This window comes from Crotalus tigris, unplaced genomic scaffold (genome assembly GCF_016545835.1).
Source record: "Crotalus tigris isolate CLP2741 ecotype Arizona unplaced genomic scaffold, ASM1654583v1 scf7180000017601.7605149639:7615979, whole genome shotgun sequence".
NCBI lineage: Eukaryota > Metazoa > Chordata > Lepidosauria > Squamata > Viperidae > Crotalus > Crotalus tigris.
In genome coordinates this window covers 1700647-1722988 of record NW_024096505.1, presented here as the reverse complement: position 1 = coordinate 1722988, position 22342 = coordinate 1700647, and the positions used below count along the sequence as shown (strand labels likewise).

The 22342-nt window shown below is 36.6% G+C and overlaps 1 protein-coding gene across 8 annotated transcripts in view; it reads left to right on the top strand.

Annotated features, from left to right (window-relative positions):
- PDE9A (phosphodiesterase 9A) overlaps positions 1–21129 on the top strand; it is a 79839-nt gene extending 58710 nt beyond the window's left edge. For 5 of the 8 annotated variants that reach the window (XM_039368893.1, XM_039368875.1, XM_039368884.1 and 2 more), the window contains 8 exons: positions 1167–1249; positions 3460–3616; positions 5343–5456; positions 6385–6489; positions 8141–8269; positions 8505–8621; positions 11744–11814; positions 15984–21129. In XM_039368893.1, the coding sequence (XP_039224827.1) occupies positions 1167–1249; positions 3460–3616; positions 5343–5456; positions 6385–6489; positions 8141–8269; positions 8505–8621; positions 11744–11794 (756 nt within the window). In that variant the 3' untranslated portion in view covers positions 11795–11814; positions 15984–21129. Of the gene's footprint in view, positions 1–1166; positions 1250–3459; positions 3617–5342; positions 5457–6384; positions 6490–8140; positions 8270–8504; positions 8622–11743; positions 14644–15983 lie in introns of those variants that run through there. The other 3 variants (XM_039368901.1, XM_039368866.1, XM_039368848.1) reach the window with 2 other exon arrangements.
- The last annotated feature ends 1213 nt before the right edge of the window (positions 21130–22342 follow it).

The following is a 22342-nucleotide window of genomic DNA, read 5'->3' as shown; positions in this document are numbered from 1 at the left end:
GAGTCCAACATTTCTGTTGCTAAAATGAAACATTTGTTAAGTGAATTTTGTCCCATTTTACGACCTTTCTTGCCACATTTAAGTCAATGACTGCTGTTGTTAAATTAGTAACACGATTCTTAAGTGAATCTGGCTTCCTCATTGACTTTGCTTGTCAGAAGGTCGCAAAAGGTGATCACATGACCCCGGGACACGGCAACTGTCATAAATATGAGTCACTTGCCAAGCATCTAAATTTTGTTCACATGACTATGGGGATGCCGCAATGGTCATAAGTGTGAAAAATGGTCATAAGTCACTTTTTTCAGTGCTGTTGTAAACTTGAAATGGTCACTAAATGAGCTGTTTTAAATTGAGGACTACCTGTATTAAGAATGTTACCCCAAATATGTAGAACTCAAATTTTGATACAGAAGTTACCATGTCCATTATATTTGTGGGTATAAATTTGCAGCTTGAGTGGCCAATACAAGAACAATTGTATTATCAGACTTTTGTCAGACAGTTGCTGTATTTCATCCATGGAATTTGAAAAATTGGTCTATATGTTTTTTTCCCCCAGTTACAATGCTTCCATGTTTTCCCAATGCTTTTTCTCTCCATCCTCCCCCCACCCCGAAAAAAAAAGTTTAAAAAGAAAGAAAGGCTGAACAGGTCTTTTGACTGGTAGGGCAAGAATAATGCAGGGCAAGATAATTATTGATATAGTATATTTGCAAAGAAGAAGAATTTCTTGTAACCCCAAGTTATTTTCTCAAGCAAGTAGCAGAAAATCAAAAAATATTCCTCTATTACTATTTCTCTTTGGTACTGAAATAAAATATGAAGTACTAAAATAAGTATCTTTTTTGACTAATATAAATCCTGGCACAACATATTGCAAGCTGAGCAACCTTTGCATTTAAATAAAATTTATCCACGGTTAAGCAGATCCAACATTTCCGCTTCGTCCTGTTGTTAATTATACATCACTGCCAGACTTGGATGATTTGCTAGACTGTCCTGCCAGAAAAAGGAAGGCTCCTTAAACTTGCTACAGTAAATGTAGCCATTAAGTGTTGACTTAACCTTGTTTTATGTTATTTTTCTGATACTTAAATGTCCTTCTGATGTTGTGAAAGCTGTATGAAATTATAAGACTGCATTTTCTCGCTTTTCTCTTTTAGGCAAAGATTTCTCAAATGGACATCTTAATGCTAATGACAGCATCAGTGTGTCATGATCTGGATCACCCAGGATATAATAACACGTATGTATTTTTTGGGAAGAGAGTTAAAGGCATATAGCAACTGCTTAGAGAAATAGAACACAATTGAAACTTCATGATAAACATGGGTCTATGACAATTCATCACATGGCCAGTTCATCCCAGCCAGCTCGCCACAGCCAACTTACCATGTGACAACTCACTGCAGGATAAGAGTTATACTGATATCAAAGAAATGGTGGAATAGAATCATTAAAGAAAGGATAAAAAAGGAGGGACAGAATGAAATGTGAATGACAACATTTAAAATATTTTTTATTTATTTTAAATTGTTAAATTGAATTGTTAAATTGTCCCGCAGCAAGTTGTCCCGTGGTGAGTTGGCCGTGGCGAGTTGGTTATGGAGAGCTGGCCGCAGCGAGTTGGCTATGCAATCTTATGCAACATCCTTTTGCAGGAATTCCACCGTAAGATCTTCCACCTAATTCCTGAGGATGTTGGCCCAAGACATTAGTGGAATAGAAAATGCACTGCCTAAATTGATATATATAATGCTAAAGGCTGTAGGTATTATTTTGGCACTGGGGGGGAAGAAAAATCAAAAAAGCCTTTCCCCCTGCTTTGCAAAAAATATAGTGATAATAAATTAAACTATGCTCCTTCGTTATCTTCCTATAGTACACGGTGCCTAAGACACTTCATTCTGCTGCCTGGTAAATATACACAGGATATTAATTTCAGGCTATTTACATTAGCAGGATATAATAATCTGCTAGAGTGTAAGGTTTAAGCAAATTAGAGTAGCCACTAATACATCGCTAAAAGAGGAAGTTAATCAAACCACAAATAAGATCACTTGGCCAAATGAGGATTTTTTTTTTTTAATATGTGTACATCTTTATTAAATCTGGGAAAAATAAATGGGATCTTCTTTGACCCTTGGCTTTAAATATGTTTTTTAAAGCTGTGTGGTAAAGTATTTATAGAAGTAAGTTTCACTCTATATGTACGGGTAAGAAATGTATTTTAGGAAACAATCTTGAGGAAGGAAGTAACATCTTATAATTGGTTTGCATTAGAAGCATTGGAACAAACAGAGTACAATGACTGTATCTTCAGGCACGCATCTTTACAGAATTATAAAGATTAGTAACAAAAATGTTAACATAGTTGCAGTTTTGTAAATAAATAGCATTGAAATGGGTGATTGAATTGTAAAAAAAAAAAAATGAAGGAGCATTGTAAAAACGAAACAGAGCACATCCCATTATAGCTTCCAAATTAGCTATATATTTAATGGATGAGGATATTGAAAGTGTACTGAAAACATTTTGCCTCCCAAGAAGAACAGCAGCAGAATTAAATTGGGAAAAGTGAAGAGGTGGCATTTGGATAAGAGGCAGCAACCTGAGCTTAAAGGGAAATTGTATCAGAAGGTGAACATTAATGAATGGCGAGAACCACATTTCTATTTCCGTATATGACTCCATGAATCCTTCTGAGAAACATTGATTCCTAGGACACATGTTGGCACTGTATATGATTTACTGACTTATGATTATGTCGTGTATCTCTTTTTTCCCCTTTAAAAAGTTTGTGAGTTTTTTTTAATAAATAAATAATTCCTATTTCAAGAGAGATCTGAAATAGATGTAACTCCAAAGCCCATTATAACTGATTGTCCACTGGATCTTTTTTCTCTTTTCATATTGGTCCTTTCCTCAGTTTATATTGTTTTAAAAGCTAACAGAAACTCAAAGGTAGAAAATTAAAAGCTTAAAATAAAAAATATGTATTGGAATAAATAAAGATATAAATAAATGCTACAGTTCAAGATCTAAGGCAGTGGTTCTCAACCTTTCTAATGCCGTGACCCCATAATACAGTTCCCCATGTTGTGGTGACCCCCAAGTGGGTGTGGCCACCAATAAGAGGGAGTAGGACAGCTAGGGAAAAGGGAAAAAATGGCGGACAGTGTGGTTTGGCGACCCCCGTGAAATGGTCATTCGACCCCAAATGGGGTCCCGACCCACAGGTTGAGAACCACTGATCTAAGGGAAAGCTAATTCCCAACATAAAAGAATAAAAGTATATGCCTACATGAACAGGCACTCAGATATACATACCGGTAGATAAAACTTGGTTACTTTTGCTGCAGATTTACCATTGCAGGATTTAGTTTAATAAATAGTTTTCTCTTTGCAGTGGTAAATCTGCAGCACATTTCTGTTTATGCCTTTGCTTTACTTCAGGTACCAGATCAATGCACGGACAGAGCTAGCTGTGCGCTACAATGATATTTCCCCACTAGAGAATCATCACTGTGCGGTGGCTTTCCAGATCCTTGCACAGCCAGAATGCAACATTTTCTCCAGTCTTGATAAGGAACAATTCAAACGGATCAGACAGGTATGGGTTCAAAGGTATGGGGTCACCTCCACATACGTTCTCTGTCACAGAGAATTGCAACTGAATTCAGCTGGTCTGTCTCAGGATTAAGGAGCCTGTACCTCTCAAAATTATGTTTAACTACAATGTGCTAAAAACTCTTATTGACCAGGCATGAACACAATATAGGGATAGCCAGAGATTCCCCAAGTGTTATCTCCATGGGTTGAAAATTTGAGAGCTTAATATCTGAGCCTATTTTATTGAAATGTCTCAAGTGCTCTCTGAAGATATCAAACAGCAGAAAGAGGATGAGATCTTTGAGCATGCCAAGAGAGATTTTGCTAAAAAGTTTTTAAAATCTAGAGCTAGAAGGTAAAACATAGCATGAAAGCCAGTTTGGTCTAGTGGTTACGGTATCTAGAAAGTGGGAGACCGTGAGTTCTAGTCCTGTCTTAGCATGAAAGCCAGCTGAGTGATTTGGGGCCAGTCATTCTATCTCAACTCAAACCACCCCCTAGGATTGCTGTTATGGGAAAAATAGGAGGAGGATAGTGTGTTGAATATGTTTGTTGCTTTGAGTTACTTGTAAAAATAATAATCAAAAGATGGTGCAGAGCCCAGTGACTAAGAGCAGGCAGGAATAAAATGAAATAAAATAATATTCTCCTAGGAATTCTTGATAGTCAGCATGTCTCATCTGAGAAATTCAATGGAAGCACCATCAGCAGTCAAACCTAATGAAATAAGTACCTCATGGACAAGCTGGTGCCTTTCAATTAGATTAGATACAACACACATCATCCTTAGTTATCATAGTAGGAATGATTCTTATTTGTAGTTTAACATAACTAGGAAATGGTTCCAGTTCAGTGAATGATATTGTAGGTATATTTGGAAAAACATTATAGCTTTTTATATTATAATGTGTTAATATATTTAACTGGTTTTATTGCAATTTTTGTTTTTTGGGAAAAGCCCTAAGGGAATGCTAAAGAAAAGGGGGTATAACATAGCATAGTGTAACATAACATAACACACATACATTTTTAAAAAATCATATTATGCTTTAAATCACAAAACAATGTAAAGAACATCTATTCTTGATGTTTTGTTAGAGCAAGTCTCAGTTCATGCAGAAGCACCAAAGCCAGATCAACCCTCCTGCTATGCAAACAAAAAGGGGGGGAAATACATGTACATGTTTCCCCCTGTATGGCTAATAGAATCTCCTACATATTTGAACTTAATATCATGATTATAGACCTGATCCAAATTTGCCTTCCATAGCTCATTACAAAAAAAAAAAAAAAAAAAGGTAATTATACTGAAAACTCCTAGCATAGAGTTTCAGCAAAATTCTGTCCTGTGTTTTTCCTCAAAATAGCTTCCTTCTTCAGAATAAGTCATGTCCCAAAAGGGGGGAAATTGAACAAGGGGCGATAATGCAGGATCCAATCTGGGTCAATCACTGGGACCAGAGTTTTAGTCTTCTGAGCTTTCAGACTCCTGCCAGAACCCATCTTCAGGGAATGTGTCCCTCTCAGAGCTCTGCTAGAGAGAGGTTCCCTGAAGATGGGCTCTTGCATGAGTCGAAAGCTCAGTGATGGACCCAGATTGGATCCTGCAACATTATCCACGTATATTTGCCTCCATTCATAAGGGCTGATAATACATGGAAAGCTAGAATAGTTCTATTTCCAGAAGCAGAAATTGTTTCTTCTTTTTTCTTAAAAAAAAACCATAGGGGATAATTACATTAATCCTAGCAACAGACATGGCACAGCATGCTGAAATACTGGATTCTTTCAAAGAAATCTTAGATGAGTTTGACTATTCAAATGAGGAACATGTAACTCAGGTAAGATGCTTTTCTTTCTGTATTTGCATTTAGCATTTATTCAGATGGAAAAGATTCCCCAACTTGGCTTAAAGATCAATAAAAAGAGACCATCTTGCTTTCCTGACTGGGCAAACTGATGGCATTCCCAGAACCAAAAACCTCAGCTTTGTGGATTCTTATCATTTGGAGATGGAAAAATACACGAGCTTTTCCATTACTTATTTATAGCATCCCTGGAATAGCTTGGCAACCACAGTTCCCATGAAGCTGATCTTGTCTCATTCAGGAAGCCAGGATTAATAATATAGCTATTTCGGAGCAATCCTACCTAAGTGTGAGGAATCTTTGGATGATTCTGAACTACAGACCTTCCCACAGCCCTGCACTGGCTGTGCCTGCTTAAGGTCCGGGAGTTATAGTAGTAGAATCTCTGATAGACCATGGAGTTCCCATTTATTGTCCATGTTCAAAATCTGAATTTCAAATTGCCATTTTGTGAAATATTGGTTTTTATTGCTTTAACGTCTACAGTGAGTTGAGGACAGGCTGCCTTGCTTGGTGAACATGTAAAAATATACTTTCACTCTTTTCAATGCCTTCCCCTCCATTTAATTGAAAAGAGTGAAAGTATATTTTTACATTTCCACCAAGCAAGGCAGCCTGTCCTCAACTCACTGTGGACGTTAAAGCAATAGAAACCAATATTCCACAAAATGGCGATTTGAAGTTGTTGTCAAAGGGCCCACCTCCTGTGATATCAGGATCAGAACAGAGAAGGATTTCTAATTTGGCTGTATGTTTTGCTTTGATCATTACAGAGAGTCCATTGTTCAAACAAATTTTATTTGCCCTGGTATTAATTTCACTGCTGACTTTCCACAACAAAGTGGAGAAAACATTGGCATATAAAATAAAGATCTCACATAAACTGCTTTGCTGTTTTCAGCTGAAGATGATACTGATCAAATGCTGTGATATCTCCAATGAAGTTCGCCCAATGGAAATAGCAGAACCATGGGTGGACTGCTTATTGGAAGAATATTTCATGCAGGTAAAAAGATACACAGTTACAGATTAATCACCATAATGATTTATATTTATAAATCCCATCTGAAGTCCATCCAATTGCAATGCTGCTGTGCTAGGACTACAGGACTGGTTGTTGTAAAGCATAATGAGAAAGTGGTAGTGGATACCAGAATAGTGGGATAGCTGCATAGGCAATCTCCATACAGGCTCCCTTTCACATAAGGATTTGCAAGCTCCAACTGTCTTTCCTGTCATACCAAAAGTTATTGTAGCTTCCCTCTAGGGTGGACAGTAGAGGTTGTGTTTTGATTATTGTTACACTAAGATTCTGCAGACAGCCTGATTGACTTCTGCACATGGATGATATGTTGGACTGACTTTGTGGATCCACTCCGTTGAAAAAAATACTTGCAGTAAGTTTTGTGTCTAACTGCAGATTGCAACAGTTTGCAACCTAGAAAGATGATAATAGCCGAATAGTGCTTGTTCTCTCTTGAGAGTGGTTTCTGCCAGTCAACTCAGCATATAAAGAATTTTCAAACTCAAGCAGATCAGATTTGAGGCAATAGAAAACACAGCTAGCTAAGGAAAACTAAGTGGGTCAGGTGATAGATGTTGAATTATATAACTAAGCCTGTAATCAGTGAAAAAATGTTAAGAGAAAGAAAGGAGAGGAAAGGAAAGTCTGGTAGTTTTTAATAGATTAGTCAAGTTAGTTCTGAAAGGTCACTTTACTAAATCTCTCTTTTGGAGGCAATTGTAGGGAGCAATAGATAAAGGAATAACAATAGATAAAGATTAGGCTATCACAGTGATGCACATCAAGTAAAACTTGTTGGTGACTGAGAACAGAAAAGAGGAAGAAGAGTTGGGTATTTTTTTATTTAACATATTTCCCTTATTGCAAAATAAGTAACTTTAACCACCAATTTCATGTCAGCGTTTATCTGTATGTCAGCCTGTTAGTCTACAAACACACAAACATTTATACATACTGTAATATAAATGTATAAAACCAGAAAACAATCTCATCAGAGATTAGGTCAGGGGTCTTCAAACCTGGCCCTTTTATGACTTGTGGACTTCAACTCCCAGAATTCCTCAGCCAGTGTGTTTGGCTGAAGAATTCTGGGAATTGAAGTCCACAAGTCATAAAAGGGCCAAGTTTGAAGACCCCTGGATTAGGTCTTCTTTCACTTAAACTGCATCATCTGTATATTTATTCTTTTGATGTGGGCTTAATTTCCCCCTTTTATTTTGAAGAAAAAAACTGATTCAGGGCCTAATTTAGTATCTTCCCTCATTTGGAAGTTGGTACACATCAGTCTCCTGTTTTAAAAAAACCCAGACATATATAAGTAAAGCCAGAGATGATTCCAGTGGGGAAATGATGAGTCTGTAGGAAAGGGTTGGGTCACTCTTCTCTATATTACACTGTTCCAGTCCAGATATGAGGGGTAGATATTTCGGAGACATTTATGACACAGTTGTCAGTTGGGACTCCTGTTCTCAAACTGTATTAATATTGCTTCTCTGGTTGAACAGCACTCAAAAAACTCTGCTTGGGCTAAAATGCAAGTTACATAAATTGTATTAGACAGATGATTTAAAATAGATAAATGATATGGTTTGTGTATTAACATTCCTATGATACATTGCTATACTTGTTGTAGAGTGACCGGGAAAAGACTGAAGGTCTTCCAGTGGCGCCTTTTATGGACCGAGACAAAGTGACCAAACCAACAGCACAGATTGGCTTCCTCAAATTTGTTCTTATTCCAATGTTTGAAACTGTAACAAGGGTAAGGGACTTGGAATATATAATCAAACCCCACTTGACCAACTAAAATGGTGCCCTCATTTAAAAGGACAACTTATCTTTTTTTTAAGTTAATATTTTTTCTCAGGCTTTTATAAAATACAGGTGTCCATTTCCCAGGGTCCTACTCCCAATCCTTCTTTATTGCATACAGTATAATGTTAGCATTTTTTTAATGCAGTGATAATTAGATAACTTTTCTTTCCCCATTATGTTAGCTTTTCCCAGAAGTTGAAGAAGTAATGCTCCAGCCACTTTGGGAATCCAGAGATCGCTATGAGGAGCTGAAACAAATAGATGATGCTATGAAAGAGGTCAGGACAGCACCTTCTCGGGTATTGCTTTATCTTATTTTCATCCTACTTCTCTTCTAACCAGCTCTCTTTAGTCTGCCTGCACTTAAAATATTTTCTGGAAAAATATCTGAGGTATTTCTTTCTCTGACTCATTCTTCAAAAAAGTAGGTCACTTTGCTTTTCCAAACAGTATTCAACCTATGTTTGTGTGTGAATGGATATGTGTGATAGCCACCACTTTGCTCCAACGATGTCCTAGAAAAAAGTTATTTCAAGCATAATAAAGAGTGCAAAATGGTGCTTAGGCTGCCAACGTAGGTTATGCTGCTATAGCACGGGGGGGGGGGGGAACCATTCCTATAAATTATGCAGGATTTTTTTTTAAAATGTCATGTTCCATATCTGTGAAACTTTTGGAGATTTTTTTTTCTTCTCCAAAGACAAATAAGTAGAAATTTATCTGTCCACAAATATTATGGAAGATCTCAAGTTCCTATTTTCTTCCAGTTTTGCTTACCACACCAAGTATTGCTTCTGTTGGTTCTCAACAGAACCTCCTCTGTTAATTGTTTTCAACACTTAGATTTTAGAAAGTGCGCAGTGGTCCTGTAATATACTGTATACTTGGCTTTCAAGTCCCAGTGCTTGGGGTTAGCAAATGGTTCCCAGGAAAATTCTAAAGTATACTCCCAGACTGTCTTCTCCCCCAGTTCAAATAATGTTAAAATTATGAAATTTTATTAGGTCTTTCTGATGAGCTTTGGTCATTTATTTAATTAGGCATCTGGTTTTTCGTGGAATATCACATGAATCTGCTTATTATCTGTCTACCAATCAACAATTTCAATGTATTTGGTAGCTCAGTTCCCTAAGGACAATTAAATAAATTCAGAGTTCAGCAGCCATAGCCAACTATTGTCTCCCTTGAGTCAAACTCACATCTAGCTGTTTGAATGGGCATGCCCATTCTGTATTCTTACCATTGCTCCCCCTTTTTTTGACTTCCCAGCCTACTTTGCAATCTTGGCCTTTATATTCAAATTTATTCCATCCCTACAATTCACATTTCTTCTTGGCTTTGAAGCAAAATTCTATTTTAAAAAGCCTTATTTTCTACCCTCTGGTTGCGAAGGACATGAATGATATCAACTGTGCAACATATATGATTTATTTTTATTTCTGTGGGTTGATCTGTGTGGGAGACAGTGGCTTATGTCTAGAAGGTCTATGGCCTGTCCGCTCTGGAGGTTGTTTTAAATGACAGCTATGGTTCCTGAGAACTGAATTTTATGTTGTGCAACAGAAAGCTGAGCAGGCTTTAGTCTTCCTCCCAATAGGATAAAGTTCACTGGCTGCTCCTTCAAACTGAGCAATGAAACAATGGAAACACTAACACAAAGTAGATTTCTGTAATGACCAGTGAAGCCAGCACACTAATCAAGCAGGCTTGCAGATGTTATACCCCACTTCTACCAGCATTCTTAAAAGGCAGTATTTTGTTTAGGTGACTGAAAATTCTTAGCAGGCAAATAAAATAAAGGCTAAACATTTTTCTATAATTATGTACAGGGCAACATAGATGGTCTTTCCAATCTGTTGTTCTAAGACTTTGGAACTCCTGCTAATAAAGATCAGGCTATTATTTTCTCAGATTTTTGTTGCATTTTCTTGATTTTCAAACTCCCTAAATTTTTCTGACTGGATTAAGGCTGGATCTTTCTGGAGAAAATTCTCCATTTTCTTTCTTTCTGGTGAGGTTGACAAAATTTAGAACAAAAATTTAATAAGTTTTGTACTCTATTTAGTTACATGGCTTCTTGCCTGGTTTCCTCTTATATAACTAAGTAGTTACTGTAGTTTTAAAAAATTAAAACCATGCTCAATGCTATTCTCAAAGCAGTTCATTTAAAAAAAAAAATCCCTCCCATGAAAATGTACTTTGTGTTTGGGGGGGCACTTTAAACTCCAACTAATAAATCATCACCTGTCGATATCTTATCTTGCCAAGTGGATAAGTCTGTAAGCATTCCATATTTGTGCTGCTCTTCTTCCTGAACTGCATTTCCTCTCTTGTTGATTTGTGTAGATTTTGTGAACTCACCTTGAAATTTGGGTTTAGGAAAGGATTCTGTACTCTGGGAAGCTGGTGGGAGAAAAAGATGATAAGGGTGCTGAAAAATGCAGTTGAAAGCTCCTTTTGTCTCTTCTCTTCTCAAAACAATCTTTGCAGATTATTTGAAACCAGTGCTTTTTTTGTAAAAAAAAAAAAAAAAAGGTGCCGGAACTCACACAATCATACAACCTGCCTTACCTACCCTATAAGATTCCATCCAAAAAAGATGCCAGAACTCTGTTCTGGGCGTTCTATGACAAAAAAAGCCCTGTTTGAAACAATGTCAAAACTGTGAATGCAGTGATTTCCAGTTTTTTAAGCAGTGTGCAATTAATCCATACAACTCACTTTTACTAGATGTAGGGATGGCCATTACCTAGAATTTTTTAAAAGGGGGTAAGTAAGTTTCAAAATGGCAGAATATTGGATTACTGTTAGCTATGATAGCAATAACATCAATGAATGCCAGTTGCAGCAAACATCAGAGACCTGTGTTCATAAACGTTTGTGAGATCTTATAAAAGCTTGGGCCCACTGCATTAAAAAAAAAGAAGAATGCTGGGGCAGTTGTATAATTGATGTGATCCAGTGGGGCTCTTGCAGTTTTTACAGTCATCTCTGATGCAAACATTACTCACAGTGTTATGCCTATCAGTCTACTTTAAACTCACTCAAAAAATGTTCACGCCAGGATAACATGCTGGACCTTTGCAATCTTAATTAGAATGGGATGCAACCTATATAGTAAGAATGTCTGGCCCCACCCTGGATTTTGAGCTCTCTTATGAAACTGTCAGCAAAAAACAGCATATTTCTATGCAAAACATATTATATGTTGCTTTTCTTAGCTGAACACCTAACTGCTGGAAATAAATACAAAGCCTATAATGGCTTTGGAATAGTCCTTTGCAGGGACAACTGAAAACTCCACTTATCTTTTTGGACCCTACACAGTAATAATTTTATGTGTGATGTTTAATAACACAGTGGTTGAATAGTTGATTTATGAAATGACATACCTTTCAATAAACCAGTTACTTTATTTCAGTTTCAGAAGAAGAAGAACGAAAGTTTGACATGTGAAACCAGAAAGAAGTGAAAAGCAAAGCACAAAGAAAGGTTACATATCAAAATAATTTCTACTTATTCTTTGAAGGGTTCTGAATACCATAGCAAATATTTAATAGTCAAATGTTTGAAATATTTAAAATAGGAAATCATTGTATTAAAGGAATCCAGCCAATTTCATTCATACATACATACATATCTTCCTATCATGCTACAATATTCCCTTTTGAGATAGTTTTATGCAAAGTGCAGAAAACATAAATATAAAAAGCATTTTAATAAATATATTTTAAATATACATTTTAAAATAAATTTAAAAAAATAAAAAATATACTAAATGCATATGATAAGAAAAAGAAAGGGAAACTTAGCTAAATCTAATGTAAGCTAACACCAGCTAGTATACCTTTTTATATCTTTTTATTCTTGCAAAACATTGTTTCTATAGTATCTTGCCCATATACTGCTCTATGTATTGCTTTTTTTGCAATATATTCAATTTTCTTAATCAGAAATGCCTTGGGAAAAATCTCAGAATACCTTTGTCTGGGTTAAATATTAATTTATTTATTTTTTGTAAATATTTTATTAATTTCAAGTTTTACAATCATAAGTACTTAATAAACAGCTCAGTGTCTGGGTTCCTTTATCATTCAGTGGTATATGTTAATTTTCACTCAAAATATCCACTACTACACCATCCAGTATTTTCCTGATCCTCTCTTCTTTCAATAATAATAATTTTCCCCCACTATGCAAGTATAATTCTTATTGCTATTAATACCTATGCAATTAAATATAAACATCTTTATCACATAGTATCTTATCTAGCCAAAACATATCTCAAATGTATTTGCAATCAAAGTTCCCTTATTCGATCTGTATCCTGTTTTTTCTCTTTTTTTTAATTTTAATTTCCCATCAATATTCAAAATAACTTTATCAATTATCATTTTTCTCATAATTAATTACATTTGGGTAACTAAAAACTTCCCTTATACCAACCCTCTTAGTATTTTCATATTTCCCATCATATAGAAAATTACATTATCCTAGTTACAAATCACATCCTTTTATTTTATAATGGTCCTTTTATTTCTAAAAATTGTCTATTCTTTTAATCATATTCAAACGTCCATTAGATGGTATAATATCTCATCTAATTAGTCAGGACCTCTATTTTCTTCAGTCTTACTTACTTACTTTCTTACTTACTTACTTACTTTGCCAAATAACTTTGCAAGTCAGTATATTTAAGTATATATTATTTGGAATAAAAAAGACAATTTAATTAAAGTGTTTTTGTAAAAATGCTTAATCCATTTATATTCGTTAAACAGCCTCCATTTTCTTTCTTCTTCAGTTACTCTTTTAGCTTCTTGTTCCCCAGTTTTCAGCATTTTTCCTAACAGCTCTGTCATCCATTCTATCAATTCTTCTTGTTCTCAAATATGATCTGAAGTCTTACAAAGTAAAATGTCTTTCCCACTTCCAGGAAAATTTTTATTTATCTGCACCTGTCTGTTGGTTTCTTCTTTCGAATCCTCTGTCTTTATGTCAGTTTCCTCTATTTTTTCCTCTAGTTTCTCAGTTTCTAGTTCATCCTTTGTGGTCATTTTCTGAATATTTTTTGCTTGTAGGTTTAAGTTGGAGAGTTGCTCATTTATGTTATTTAAATTATTTTTAGTCTCCTCATAATTTAAAACAATTGTTTCTTGAAGTTTCCCACTGTTTCTTAATATTTCTTGATAATTCTTGAAACTAAAAGTCAGGCAATATTTGTAATCCAGGCTGGCCAATTTAGAATAGTTTATTGTCTCCTTTATACAGATAAAACAGCCCAAGGATTTAATTTTTCCCCCTTTTCCCAGCTGCAATCTGCAAAAGTGAAAGTTTCCAGGAACAACAAAGAGCCTTATCTATGTCTGAGCTTAGTGTCAAATTTTCTTTAAGCATAATAAATTGTAATGCCAGGGTTCACCACTAGATGTCATTAACATCCATCTTCCAGTTTTTAAATCCAAACCTATTTCACCAACTTTCCAAATATCTTTTCAAATATAAAGTTTTAAAAATATTTTTGTTCCTAAATTTGTCAAAGCCATGTCGCTATATTAAATCCAAATTAATCTTGTAGTTTTCTCCAATTTTCACCGAAGAAAGTTATTCGCCACTTTTTTTTTCCTGAGAGAACAGAGTGGAAATTCCCCTTCTCTCTTTCATCTAGGGGATTCTTTGCTTTGGGAGTTCTTTTTTCCAGGAAAAGTTTTTAAAGTTATAAAGAGGGGATTGTTCTCACCCAGTTCCATCTTTCTTGTTCAGAGGTTGCTAATTAGTGCTTATCTTGGGTTGTTGGTGGCCAGTCTTCCTTCTGCCAGTTTGAACTGCTTCCTCAGATCAAACAGAAGGGCTGTCACCCCTCTGCAATCAACGAGGGTCCCTTTCTTCTTCATCACCTCTCAAGGGCAACTTTAGATCCTTTTTAGGGTCCCCAGCATAGCAAAATCGGATGTGGAAAATGGAGCCCCGTTTTCCTGCGCCCATGATGACACAACGTCTAACCCAGAAGTCCTGGGTCAAATATTAATTTAATAGAGACTCAATAACAAATAGAAAGTCAAGTGGTTTCTATTATTGGCTTATCAGTAGGAAACTGTTGCAGCAAATATTATTGTAATGGCCCAATTAAGAATGGAAGAAACCTAAAAGTCACAATCCAATGAAACACAAATACATTCAAGTCCCACTGATGTTCACTGATGTTCATTCAAGTCTCTTTTTGATTAGTTTCCATCCATTGCTTCTTATTCTGCCTTCAGGTGCTATTCTCCAAAGCACCTGAAGGCAGGACAAGAAGCAGTGGATGAAAACTAATCAGAGAGAGAAGCAACCTAGAACTAAGGAGAAATTTCCTGACAGAACAATTAATCAGTGGAACAACCTACCTCCAGAAGTTGTGTATGCTCCAAGACTGGAAGTTTTTAAGAAGAGACTGGACAACCATTTGTCTGAAATGGTATAGGGTTTCCGGCCTAAGCAGGGGGTTGGACTAGAAGACCTCCAAGGTCCCTTCCAACTCTATTATTATTATTATTATTATTACAGTAGAACCCAAATATCTTTAATTATTTGCTTTGGCTTTATTAATATCAAATGGCCTTAAAACAGACTAGCTATGACTTGTCTCTAGATATGCCAGTCGTTATCTTTTAGACATGCTGGCAGTGAAGAAGAGGGTTGTAGTCCAATAGTGCTCTATTTTGTACAAGGTTTTATTAAGTGTTGCTTGATCTACTCTAATCCTACTATTTCCTTGGTTAGCTGTGTTATAGCGACTTTGTCCCCACACTGCCATACTACAAGTCGTCCTCAATTTATGGCCAAAATTGAGCCAAAATTTCTGTGGCTAAGCAAGACAGTTGCTAAATATGTTTTGCTCCAATTTACAATCTTTCTTGTCACAGTTGCTAAGAATCACTGCAGTTGTTATATGAGTAACACGGTTAAGTGAATCTGTCTTCCCCATTGACTTTGCTTGTCAGAATGTCACAAAAGGTCATTGCATGACCCCAGGACACTAAAACTGTCATAAATACATGCCAATTGCCAAGCATCTGAATTTTTATAACTTAACCATGGGGATACTGCAACTGTCACAAGTATGAAAACTGGTCATAAGTCATTTTTTTTCAGTGCCGTTGTAATTTGAATGGTTGCTAACTACCTGTGTTTTCCTTCAGGCACTGAGGTAGCAGCACAGTACGCATTGCACTGACCTTGTTGCAAAGCCCTTATTTTGCTTCAGTCATGAGGTAGAAAGTGGCATTGTCCTTACAACTGCAATGTGGAAGAAAAAAAAATAAAGAGATTGGTGGATTCCTATGGGTTTGGTCTGCCCTTCCACTGAACATCAGATCTGGAGGTGGGGGGAAGTATGTATGTATGGGGGCTTTTTATTTGCCCAGTTTCTGATCCCACAGAGTAGTTCTATGAGAGGCCTGATGGGGAAAGAATCAGCATGTCAACACCGTCACTTCTCTTGCCAACCTTCTTTGTCCTGGGGTAGGCCAGAGGAGAGGGAGAAGTGCACCTGGAATAACTTAAAATGGTCAAATGGGCTGGGAATGAGAAGCCAGCATCATGAGGACATGTCCTTTAAAAACAGCAGAACAACCAGACATTATTCTTTGAGCCTAATGATGTTTATATTTTAATTTTAGCATTACAGTTGATAAAAAAAGATCCCTTAGAAGTATGGCAAGTTCATTGAAGCATTGTGGGATTATCCAGCACAGATGAAGGATGAAGCTGAATAATTAACACTACTCAAGCACTTTTCACATTCCTTTTCTAAAAACTAGTATTTTTCCTAATGGGTACAAATGTTAAAGAGCCATCATTGTTGCATACGATTTTTTTTTTTTTAATTTTTAAAGTGGTCTTTTAAATAATATATTCTTATATCAAAACAAAACAAGCAAATGGTTGTTGTAAGTATTCCCTTTTGTATATTTTATATGTGGTTATTTTTAATGCTTTGGGTGATTTTTTGAAAACATTGGGGAGGGGGGAGGGGAATGATGAATTTGTATGAAGAGTCATTTCAGAAATAGTTACAGTATATGAATGGGAACCAGATTCTGCCCCACTTTCTGCCTTCTGTCACTTTTCTCACATGTTTGACAAAACATCAATTTCAGGCTAGCTAAGAAAACAGTTTTCTGCTTTACTGGTCAGCAGCTGTTTGTAATCAAACAGCTTGAGAGAACTGAAGCCCGGGGCTACCCCTCATTGCTTGTTCCTCATTCCATTTTCACAAAGGCTGCTTCTTTACACTCATTTTTATAACTGAAATGTTCCCTCTGAAAACAGAGAGTGTGTCAGAGGAAATTAAATGTGCAGTTTGCTATTTTCCCAGAAAGGCTTGTAGCCTCCAGAAAGACTCCAAAACTTCTTGCCAAACTATCATTTTTAATGTGACTCCCAAAATATAAAATTATTAATTCTGTGGCTGTAACCCTATTAATAATTTAATTAGTTTAAACTGCATGGCACATTAATTTCAACTACATTTTAAATCCAATCTAGTTTTTATTGTAGTCTTGACCACTTTTTGGAATTGGACTCTTGGCAAACCATTGTAAGATGTGTCCTTAAATACTGAAACAATTAAGATGCTGTTGATGTCTGGGGCATTATTGACATGGGTTCAGCAATCCCATGTAGCCAGGACTTTGGGGCAGAGGTCCAGAAGTCTAACCAGCAGATGAACAGAATCACCTTGTCATGCAACAGTTCTGATTTACAGTTCTGACTTACTCCACTTTAAAGTAAAATATTACAAATTACCAATTCAACTGTTTTCTCAACATTTCCTCTATAGCAGCAGTTGGACAAAACCTAATTGGCTTAGCTAGTGAAATTATTCAAAACACTGTATCATGGAGATCAATTCCAGATCAGATACAAATATTGGATATGGAAGGAGTCCAGTGGTGGGATTCAGCCGGTTCGCACCGGTTTGGTAGAACCAGTAGCTAAATGTTGAATTTGGAGAAACAGCTGAATGCACACTGCTTCAGGAAGTCCATTCTAGGCCTGGAGGAGGCCTCCCAGACCTAGAACGGCCCACTGGAAGGGCATGATGCCATTTCCAGAAGTCCATTCTAGGCCTCGGAGGCCTAGAAGAGGCCTCCCAGCCCTGGAATGGCCCACCGGAAGTGCATGGATGCTACTTCCAGAAGTCCATTCTAGGCCTTAGCCCAGGCCTGCATCCACACAGAGAACCAGTTGTTCAGGTATTTGAATCCCACCACTGAAGGAGTCTAAAAATTGACTACCAGCTCAATAAGCTGTCAGGAGAGGAAAAGAGATTGTATGGGAACCATAACTACACTGCTCTTTCAAGGACAAATGGTGCATTAGTGTAATCAATAGCTAAAGCTGCACTTGGACTAGGTATTTTTCTTCTACCTTGCTTTAGTTTTTATTATTACATCACTGTTTTAAATTCTTTTAGTATACAGACTCATTTGATCTTATATAGTTGTCTGAAATAATCTACTAACATAACACTACAGTAAGCTTATGTTTGCCTAGTGAGCCATTGGCAAGATTTGATTTAACCAAACTTGGTATGCTGCAATATTTTTTTCTTTGAAGTTTACCTCATGTGGTAGATATCCTCTGATAAAGAATATTGCAGCTTACTTCTTAAAACCTTCACAGTTGGAAAGTGAACCTTCAAAAACAAACAAATTTCATTCAGTATAAGGCATTCAAGGTTGAAAGTCCTGGTAGAAAGGGAAGTTCATGTTGTTAGATGTCTGCTTACATTGGCCAAGAGATTGGTAACTATTTTATAAAGGTCCAGTTTGGAGTGCTATAATGTATCCAATTGCAATAATAATAATATGATATAAATGATACAAATACAAGATCAAGAATGGATAGACCAAACCATATATGCAAGATCTACAGAAAGCTTTTGAAAGACGGAGGATTCAGCAAGCCCACACTCAGTTTATGGCTTGGGAGTATTGCTACTACCATTGTTGGTCATCTTTCAAGCCCAATAGTGTGTCTTGGGAACAAGCAGAGCAAGAATGAAAACAGATGGGCAAAACAACTTACAGTATGTGAACCGGTTCATCTATTGCAGTATTACAGTGAAATGGATTGAAGCAGCACACCCCAAATTTCAGTGCTTTTTTTGTAAAAAAAAAAAAAAAAAAAGTGCCGGAACTCACACGTCATACAACACACCTTGCCTACCCTACAAGGTTCCATCCAAAAAAGGTGCCGGAACTCCGTTCTGGGCATTCTATGACAAAAAAAAGCCCTGGATAATTTTATGAATCACTTACGAATACTGACAAACCTCTGCTTAGCTAATGCATCTCTTCAAACCACGTGTGCTGCATTGGGCCAAAGGATATTACTAATACAGTGCCTTGTGCACAGATAACAGATACAAAAGTTAGAATAGGCAAAATAAGCTGTTTAAAAAAAGATGTAGGTCTCATTCAAATATCATGTTAAGCTATATGATTTAATTTTGACAGTGTACCATGTGGTTTTTGTTATTATCGTTTATTATCCACAGCTAATGGCTTTTGATATGCTCTGGTTCTGGAAATTTGGCTTAACACAATGTGTGAAAAAAATGTTGAGAAAAGATCTGTTATCTGACTGGAATAAAATGAGGTACAAAAAGATCCTCAAAGGGCTTCTGTATGGTGCACTGAGGTTTGACAGCTAAGATTAACCAATGGATGAGAAATCTTGGAAAGAAATGTGATGGGCAGCATATAGACATATGAAATTTTGGCCATGTTGCTTGTAAATGTGCTCAGAGTTTAGCCCAAAGTTTTGCTTAATTGTACAGTATAATAGATTGCCCTTATTTGGGAATAGTGATGGACTGTTTTAATTGTGCAAGATCCAATCTGGGTCAGTCACTGGGACCAGAGGTTTTGTCTTCATTTTAATTGCTGAAGTACTCTATATCAATTTACTCACATATACTGCCCACAGTCAGCCAGATTGGGGCAGCTGATACATGTTCTTAAATAAATACAGATGAGCACCAGAAATATGTATAAAACAGGAAAGGAAGGAGAATGTCTCTGTGATGTTCATTTCAGTTCTTTAAAACAAATGCTTAGAAAATACATTGAAGATGAACACAATGATCCAAGAGAAATAAATACCTGCTACCTAACTTCTTCTTCACCTACCATCAAGGTGTTGCTAAAAGGAGAATGCATGGAATTCCCAATCTGAAGTTTCATAAGATGTTCTTCTACTTATAAATTCAGAGCCATCCATAAGGAAGGTGCTGCATTACAAGGACATGAATGTTTCTTCTTGAAAAACACATCCAAGCCATATGCCTACTAGTTAAAAATGCTGCTTGCTTAGTCACAGTTCTTTTCACAAGAAGGAAACATGTAGGTGGGAGCTCAGACTTTTCTTTCACACAAAACAGGAACTGTTGGCTTGTTCGTTTAACTGAATAATCTCCCCATGTTCATTATGGTAAAAATGCTTTGGAGGAATATAACTTGTATTCATGTTTGGAGTTTAATGTATTTCTTCATGCACCACTTTCAAATAATTCTGCATGTGTTTGGATGAATGATTTGCTGTTTTTTTAGTCCGTTTCTGGTGATCAAGAATATTGTTTAATCCACCCACAATGTACACTTTGCACAATTATGTAGCCCTTCAATCAGTAATTGACCCACTTCTGAGGAAGAAGGTTGCAAATGTCCTTATTTATGAGTTGTTATTTGGAGGCACTTATGCATCAAATGAATTAAATGTATTCTTCTAAACAGCTGTAATTTCTTTTTAAAATGGAACCAAAATACACTGCTATTATGTTCTCTGTTAATGTATTTCTGGTATTTATCACAAGTCTCTGGGCTGCTTCCCTCTTCAAATTAAAGCTGATTCTGTGAGAAAAAAAATATGGTTGGAGGCAATTAATAGGTCTTTAGAGAAAAACTGTTAAGCGCCTGCACCTGCATCCTCTATTCATTGCTATTATATATCAGTGTCATTTTGAGAAAGCATATTAACTTGTTACACTCTTAATGGCTAAGGCCATCAGTCTCTTTGAGAGCAAAGTTTAAATTGCTGTTTATGACCTCCAGCAGCATTCATAGCTTGACAACAGCGAAGGGCTGCTTTTTTCCTGTCATAATTTTAATTTTTATTAAAATACATGGCCATGGACAAAAAAGTTGGAAAAGAGTACAGAATATAAATCTGTGTATTTGTGCCTATGACTAAGCTACCTAGATTACTGATTTTCACTGTTGTGACTTAAAATTTGGCCACGATTTTGGATGCTTCTTGATCCTGGTTATTTACAAAGTAGCACACAATTGCCAACCCAGATCAATCTTGTCCAGGATTAGGAGCATCAGGAGTATAATTTTAAATGTTACATCATACACGCTAACAATGGTACAAATATTTCAAATTCTCATGGTATTGTCTACATAAAAATCCATGTCTCCAACACTTCTCTAAGGCCATCATAAGCATTTCTTATACTGTACATTTTTACACAAAGATATGGAACAGCCAAAGTGGTCTCACACATCCTAGTCTTATTCCTGCTCAGTGTCAAACCATTTATTTATTCTCATGCATGCTTTGTATTGTATTCTTCTTACCACATTCAGTAATCAACTCATAGCTGTGCAAAGTATTCTGTAATTCAAACCTGTTCACTTTATCATATTCTTTTTCAAAATCATAAAATGTGCAATAAATTTTATTTCTCAGTAACTTGCTAATGATCAAAAATGTGATCTGTATATATTTTTCTGACATAAAGTCACATTAAATATCTCAGATTTAGCTCATTGTTGCCTCTTGTGCGCTTTCGATCATAAATTTTTCCAGATACACTTACCAAGCTGATCTACTTGTTTATTTATTTATATACTGTACCTGCCCATCTCACAAAAGTTACTTGGGCAGCTTACAGAAGCAGAATAATTAAAACTATATTACAATATAATAAGGTGACCAAATTTTTTACAATGAAAAGGAGGACACGAATAAATTGAAGAAAAAAATATCGTAAATAAAAGAAACATTGTATTTATTGCAACAATAATACAGAATACACTATAATATGATAAATGCATAATAAAAACATTTGTAACAATAACATTTTATATTGTAATTATGCTTACATGCCTATTAATTATTTAAATGAGTATTTTTCCATTGAATGAATATTTTTTGTCAATGTATTATCTTCTAACAATATATTGGAAATATCTGAACAAGAAATATCCTTCATATTGAATTTTATGGCAAGTGCTGCAGCTAGAGTATCAACATTCAATCTCCATTTCTCACTTGTCCAAAAATCTACACAGCTGGACTGCGCAGGGGTGGGCAGCGGAGACAGGTGTTATGAGCCAGGCGCTCCTGGATGGCCACGTAGGTGCACAGGGTGAGGTGGTGGCAGCGCAGGTCAGCACTGCGTAGACCACAGCTGGCGCAGCCCATGGAAGGTCAACTGCCCACCACGCCCCCGCCCACAGCTGCCCCGCCAGCACTGCTGCCCTGCCATGGAGAGCCGGCCCCGCAGCTGACAAAGCACCAGCCAAGCTGGCTCTGGCCCTGCAGCCACACACCCCCAGCCACCTCCCAGCACCATCGCCTATCCTGTGCATCCCCGTGTAGAACCGAACAGGGAAGATCAAGAGAAACTTACCACTCCAGTCTCCTCCAGCTATCTTCGGAACTAAGTAGGAGATGGTGTAGTTGGGTAGCAGTGAGGGATGCAAAGTTACTGCAACTTGCACGTGCAAAGTTTGCCACCCGGGTGTTTTGGTGCGCTCAGCAGCAATTCCTATTGGCTTTCGATAGCCAATAGGGGGAGTAGCACAGCTCATGCAAAAGTTGAAAAAAAACATCAAAAAAGGTCCCGGAACGCCTTCTGAGCGTTCTATGAGGGGAAAAAAGCCTTGCAGATTAGTCTTCAAATATAGAAAAAGAGGACATTTAGGAGAACACTTTCCGAGGGAGGTACAGAACTCACAAAAGG